The following is a 7,500-nucleotide window of genomic DNA, read 5'->3' as shown; positions in this document are numbered from 1 at the left end:
AAAACCGTTACAACTGAAACAGTGTTTTCATAGATATGACTAGAAAACTGACCAGTCAGCAAGGGCCCCGCCATGGGGTGGAATTATAAGAATGCAGCTTACGGAATGATTAAAAAATATATGAAGAAATAAGTAACAGCAATATTCTTAAAATTTTCAACATAATTCCTGAATATCCAAAAACCTGTAAATAATATCCTTGTATATTTATATTAGGCAGTAAAGAACAACCTAACATTGAATGTACAATATATAAACAATAATGAAGTTTGTGTTAGTGTTATATAAAATGCCAGTCTTCAATGAGTGCAAATACATGTATCATGAAGGCTTGACCTTAACTTTAAAACAAACAGCAGTTGCAGACAAAGGTTTTCATTAATTTCAAAATGACAGATAAAGATAAGCCTTCTAAATTTTCTTCAGCAGGCTAGATAATTAATCCCAAGGGATTAATTGTACCTCTCTCATCATTTTCTTCTAAAGTCACAATAAGAAATTTGTCAGTATTAATATTAGAATAGAGTTTTTTATCCAACTACCTTAAAAATTAATATTATTCTTGAATTTACATAAAGGAAAAAAAGTAAAAATAAAAGATATGTCTTCTTTAATCTATTTCTTGTTTTTAGAATTCAATGAAATCATAACTCATTGTGTAGGATATTTTAACAGGAAATAAATTATAAACATTTATATCTAAATCCACATTTCAGAGTGTTCATAGCATTCCAGATTGACTGAACTTCAAACCAAACTTCATTTGCAGACAGAGGTGGTAATTAATCTCAATGTGACAGATAAAGATAATGCTTTGGATTTTCTTCAGGAGGAAAGCTAATTAATCCCAAGGGACTCATAGCAGCATTCAGTTTACAATGGAAACATCTTCTGTAATCAGCAGTTATCTCTCTTTGCCAAAGCATTCTTATATAAAGTTAAGGAATATACCCCACCACCCCAGCTCCAAACCAGGGGACATAGAGAAACAAACTTAGCAACAAAATTTGTCTTTCTGCCTATTGAACTACCATACCAAATTTGATCATCATTGGGCAACCATAAAAAAAGTTATTAGGAAAAAACAGAAATTTTGTGGACGGAAAATGACAGACGGACAGACAGAGTGATTACTATAGGGCACCCGCAAATTCTTGCGGGGCCCTAATAAGGGGCTCATTGCAACCTCACCTTGTACTTTAATAAAGTCACATAAGATATAAATGCAAATTAATGATAACAATTTTTTTTTTTAAATTGGAAAACAAATTACCTCTTCTTTCTCTTGACCGTGACCTTGACCTAGATTTACTCCATGACCTAGGTCCAGACCTGGATCTTGATCTTGACCTACTCCATGACCTTGAGCGTCCTCTTTCGCGGGGACTCCTGGACCTGCCCCGAGTCCTCCGTGGACTTCTGGGACTGTAGGACCGTGATCTTCTTCTGTAACTCCTCCTCTCATCAGACAGTCTTCTGTCATCGTGTCTCCTCTTCCTGTCATCACTAGAAATAAAACATCAGCATGTGGTGAGGAAGTCAGTTCTCACAGTTCTATAACATGCTACTGTGTAGGAGTATTGATTCGTATTGAAAAAAAAATACATATACATGTACATTTGCAAACACAGGATAACTTTTTAATCAGAACAAGGCACTTCAATCTCTTATTCTTGTAAGCTAAAATTCAGTGGTAAAAGTCACGTTTGAATGACTTTTAAAATAAAAAGCATGCAATCAAGCATACAACTTTCAATGAGGATAAGAAAAACACTTATTACTACCTGCAAACTATGAAGAAGATAAACTAGCGTGGTGACACTTACATATCCCTGCGTCTTTCTCTGGGACTAGGGCTCCTGGAGCCATGTCTTTTGTCTTCTCTCTTCCCTTCTCTGCCCTTCTCACTCTGTAACAAACAAGAGATGTTTGTAAAACACTTATGCCCCCTTCCCCTCAAATTGGAATTTTTTTAAGTCCAAAAGGGCATAACTCTGTCAAAAATAGTGCGATCATACCTAGCTGCCCTCTCCGATTTTTTTTATCTGATATTTTCTGGAGAGGGCTACAATTCCAAAGTATATCCGTTAATGGTGCAAAAATATTTTTTAAATACGGGTGACTGCAGGTAGAATAAATTGTTTTTACATTCAACTTACTTCTAATAAGATGAAATTTTTATTCACTGTCGACATCATAGCTCGTTAAACGCGAAAACCATGTAAAATAAATCTGTGTATTTACTTCTCGCTTTACTCAGCTGCCATGACAGTTCATGCCTGACGTACCGAGACTTGCGCTTGAAATTTAGAATAACTCAATTAAGCAAATGTTTATAAATAATTGTAATGAATAGTAACATTAAACATCGATAAATAAAATCATTCCATGTGTCATTTTATCGTAAACAGCAATATTTAGGCTTAAAATAAGGTAATTCCAAAGAAATCTGCTCCCTATAGATCCTTAATCTCATTGGCTGTGCCAGTAAACATGGCGGATAAATTTAAGTTGTGATGTTGATATACAACAAAAATACTGATACATGGATTGTTCTGTATATTTTTGGATCAATTTATGTCTGGGATAACTACATTTTGGAAGTCCAGGTAAGACATATAAATAAAATAGCCATTTACTAAAAATTTGAGCCGAAATCCATGCGGGAGCGAATCGCTCCCGCTTTGTACCATTACGGAGTTCCTAAGGCCCTCTCCCCCCACAAAAAAAAAAAAAAAGGGAGAGGGTTACATTATTGCAGCTAGATCATACCCAAAACAAAACTTGACCTAGATAGTCATCTGATATATCTGTATACTAAATTTCATTTCAGTATGTGCAACCTCTGCGAAGAAAATGAACGGAAACTGCAAATAATTGGAATTTTTCTAAGTCCAAGGGGCATAACTCTGTCCAAAATGGTCGATCGTACCCAAAACAGAACTTGACCTAGACTTTCTCATGATAAATCTGTATACCAAATTTCATTTCAATATGTGCAACCTCTGCAAAGAAAATGAATGGAAACTGCAAATAATTGGAATTTTTCTAAGTCCATGGGGCATAACTCTGTCAAAAATGGCGCGCTCATACCCAAAACCAATCTTTGCCTAGATATACACCTGATATATCTGTATACCGAATTTCATTTCAGTACGTGCAACGGTTGTGAGGAAAATGAACAGAGACTAAATGGTTCGACAGACAGCAGCAAAGCAATATGCCCTTCCTTCTTCAAAGGGGGGCATAAAAAAAACAGTTCAGATGCATGTGATTTACCATAAAAACAACAACAACACCTAAAGGTGATTTATGAAAGAAAAATTTAACACAATGGGCAGAGGTCAGTATTACATGGTTCCATGTGCATGTACTAGTATATGTTTCTTTTAAAAACCCAAACAAAGAAAAAGTTGTAAGACATAGTACTATAGGAAACACTCTAAATGCAGAACTCATAATAATCCTTGTGGCTTACTTTAGCCTTCTTTGAGTCTGTTGAATCTTTCCTGCTGTCCCCTTTACTGGGGAGGGACACGTCTGACTTGCCGTCATCCACAGCTTGTGTCTTGGTCGAGGAATCTGGCGCATGTTTCATGTATTCTTTTGTTGTCAATGCTTCAAACAATGTATCCACAAAACCCTTGGTTTCTATAACAAAAGTTTAATAAACAAGTAACAACCATTATAAAATAAGCTCATCTCAATTTTTACGAGGTGAGCTAAAAAAAGTAATACATGTATATCATTTTGATATTAAATGCAAGCAGAAGAGTAAAGTTCTTCTTCATTGAACTGTCTAAAATTTATCAATAGAACCAATTACATACAGGTATGCATCTACATAGGTTAATTTCATTTAAAGACCTTGATGGTAAGATTCTTAGTCTAAAAAACATTAACCTTAATGGCCTACATCAGATGAGCCTAAATGATTATTGAGTTAAATTTAACAATACTCTAAATCATTGCTATTTGAACTTTAACTTTCATTAATCACACTTCACAACTTCAACACATCTGACATTTTCAGACTTACTTCCTTAGTGATCAGACTTACTTCCTTAATGATCAGACTTACTTCCTTAATGATCAGACTTACTTCCTTAATAATCAGACTTATTTCCTTATGATCAGACTTACTTCCTTGAAGAAAGACGTCCAGTTGATCAATGCATACTTCCTTTAAGTCCCTGTCTACTTTGTCTTTTTTAACCAAGGCCAGAACATATTTAGCAAGAGAAGCAGGGTCTGCATCGCTTCTACAAAACAAGGATTCACAATTCATTAGTACATCAGTTTATAGGCAACATTATTTGAATCATACAGAAACTTCAGAATTAATTCTGCTCTTCCAGTCAAATCTAAACAGCAAAAGAATGGAAATAATTTATTTTCTTTAAAATAATCTATCATTTATTAATATTTCTAGAGTTCTGTATGAAAAGAAGACGAAATGCATCTATCCAATACTTTTTATTATTTATATATAGGGATGTGCGATTTTATCGGTATACCGGTATATCGCGATTTTTTGTTGCGTGATACGTATCGTGATATGGAGACCTAAATACCGGTATTTAGGTACATATTATAAAGTCCAGAAATTATTCATTTATCTGTTCAATCTTTCAAACCACTATTGCAGAAAGTATAAGAAATGTTGTAAAAAGTGAAAAGAACGGCATCTTACCGTCCAAACATAATTGATTTTATATACAAAAAAAATTCAAGAAAGTAAAATTTTGTTTTTCTAGCATATTTTTTAGGAAAATAATGACTTTTCATATAAAATCACTGTAAAAACTGCTGTTAAAAATATCATGATATTATCGTGATATTGCAGTGATTGGGATAAGGTAAGGAGTAAATGTGACAATGGCACACTCAAAGTCAGTGTCAATGTGACATTTCAAAATTCAATGTGCCAAACAGACTTTGTAATGGGACATTTTCTAGGTATAAACTTGCAATTGATTAGTTGCTGTTAGAATTTCAGTTGACTTTACTTACATGTAATTGAAATTGTCAAATTATTGAATAACGACATTAAAAGATACAAAATAACACTTTTTGTGCAAAAAGAATTAAGTACCGCGATAAAATGAGATACCAGTATATATATAAATTCACAAGTGTCAGAAAATACATAAACACTGCAATTTAATTTCAATTCTTTATTTTTTGTCTTCGATGTTTGACTCTTTAAAATGATTTATTAAAGCCTAGTTTAGATCCATACTGCTTCCCTCCAATTCATGTTAAATTTTCGTTTTGGTTTTTCCTTCGAGACTACATCATCAGTATTACCGTCAAAATTATCTCCATTCGTTCTGTCAGCATGTTATACTTCTTCCGAGTCATTTCCTACCGATTTACATGAATTCTGTTTGCTAGGATTGTTAAAGAAATTAAGAAAAGTCTGCCCTTAATCGGTACGAAGTATTTTTCGTAGGCAGCATGCTGACACCAGTTAATTCATGCGCGTTAGCCAATCAGAAAACACGTAACTTTTTGATTAGATACTGGAGAAAAGAAAGTCATAAGAACGCTTTAACTGTACGACATTAAATGCTCTTTTTTCAAGCGTAAATTGACAGCGATTGTTGTGAGAAAGATTACAAGCACTTGGGGGAAAGCTCAAAGTTTAAAAGTATGTAGTGCATGATTATATATGCGCCACGATGGCGCAGCCTTTTTAATTTTAATGCGACATTTTAAAATTTAATGCGACTATGGCGCAGGGCGCGTGCTTATCCCAATCACTGATATTGTGGGAAAAAATCGTGATATATCGCGATACGAAATTTTTGGCGATACCCATCCCTATTTACATATCATTTGACCATGTTGACGCAAACCATATCATCATGTTTGTACTTCCCTTCAAGCAATTTCTGAACTTGTTTCACAATGTCTTTCTAAGTTTTGAGTTGATTTAACATGTACATCTAAATCTCCTATACAGCTTAATTTGATATTTATGTCAGTTTTCTTGTTTTGCTCAAATCATTGTCAAATGTTTGTGAAATCTACTGCATTTGCAAAAACTGGATACTAAAAAGAATTAACTTTCCATTTGGTATTCTTTGTATTGTTCGTAGTTAATGAAATCACTCATGTTTATTTTGCAACACTGCCAATACAGGTAAGGAATTCCACTGTTAAATTGGGCAAAGCGCACTATCATTTTAACAATACTGAACATGACTCTTTCTATCACACCTATCAAAGGCTATCATGTTTTTATCCCCCTTTTAGTCCGGTTTTTATCCTAAAACGTTTAAACCCAGTGTTTTCCCTTTATTTCAAAGAAAAGGGTTAGAGATCAGTTGTAACAGGCTAGGGGCTGAGGTTTATGAACAAAATCTTTGTGGACCTTACTACAATGTTCTCTTTCGAAGCAGCATTTTTGTGAACCCCATTACAAAGGCAATCGCATTAGAGAATGCACATTGAACTCAGCCTAACAGAGATGATCATAGTATATCGCGATAAATTGAGGAATTTGTTTTAGTTTCAGCGGTTTTTTTCCCTGATATAACTGGTACCGATAAACGGCACCATTCCCAATGCCAGAAACATTCATTTTTCCCAATTTTGTGACTAAAATCTCCCAATTCAACTGTGAAGCAATAGACTACGACGACATCGTATTTCCTTTTAAATAAAACATTGTACAAGTTGACTTGTTTCACTTCCGTTTAACAGGTCCAACACAATACCCTGATAAAGGTATATAGCTTGATAAAGCTATATAGCTTTATCAAGGTATTACAAATACCTTGATCAAGGTATTTTATGTACCTGGTAATGAAAATTCAAAAAAATTCTTTAAAAATTAAATACTGAAAATTGGGTTCTGAGATTTTGTCAGTGTGTCTACTCGTACATGAAAAACACTCTGGTATCAAAAAGACAGCATAAAAAAACGTCTCCTCACACCACATGATTTTATACAGATTTCTTTGTGTTTGAGTACTTTAAATGCATGGGTAAATTTACTGACAACAACGCAGAACTCAACTTTCAGTATTTAAATTTTTAAGATTTTTTTTGAATTTTCATTACATAAAATACCTTGATCAAGGTATCTGTAATACCTTGATAAAGCTATATAGCTTTATCAAGCTATGTACCTTTTTATCATGTTTTTCAGGGTATTGTGCTGGACCTGCTTAAATTGAAAGTAGAAAAAGTAATAATTTGGCGGGACCTGTGGTGTAAACAGTGTAGTGTCGTACATTTTGACGAACTGAAAGCATGAAAATGTGAAAACATGGGACATTGATATAAAAGCAATAAGTACTTGTTGCTTATTCTTTAAAACACGGAATAATAGGTAATTAAGTTGGAATAAACGCAAAATATGTTTCATTTGATTAAATAAGAGAAAATTGTTCTTTTGATCTTCAATCTTCGATGTTATTTTTCCCAAATGAACCGGTACCGGACCCTTTCCCAATGGGTGGAAAACAATCGCCGAGTTTGGTATGAGGA

The 7,500-nt window shown here is 33.9% G+C and overlaps 1 protein-coding gene across 1 annotated transcript in view; it reads right to left on the bottom strand.

Annotated features, from left to right (window-relative positions):
- LOC134273935 (RNA-binding protein 26-like) overlaps window positions 1-4,262 on the bottom strand; it is a gene marked incomplete at its 5' end in the record, with an annotated part of 20,536 nt that extends 16,274 nt beyond the window's left edge. Inside the window, 4 exons of the mRNA XM_062756159.1 lie at window positions 1,274-1,506; window positions 1,827-1,909; window positions 3,479-3,651; window positions 4,144-4,262. Coding sequence (XP_062612143.1) covers window positions 1,274-1,506; window positions 1,827-1,909; window positions 3,479-3,651; window positions 4,144-4,262 — 608 coding nt within the window. The remainder of the gene's footprint in view (window positions 1-1,273; window positions 1,507-1,826; window positions 1,910-3,478; window positions 3,652-4,143) is intronic.
- Window positions 4,263-7,500: the final 3,238 nt, after the last annotated feature.

Source organism: Saccostrea cucullata, unplaced genomic scaffold, assembly GCF_032062105.1.
Source record: "Saccostrea cucullata isolate Sc308-1 unplaced genomic scaffold, CSIRO_AGI_Scuc_v1 ctg124, whole genome shotgun sequence".
In the NCBI taxonomy this organism is placed as follows: Eukaryota; Metazoa; Mollusca; class Bivalvia; order Ostreida; family Ostreidae; genus Saccostrea; species Saccostrea cuccullata.
This window is presented reverse-complemented; position numbering and strand designations above follow the sequence as displayed.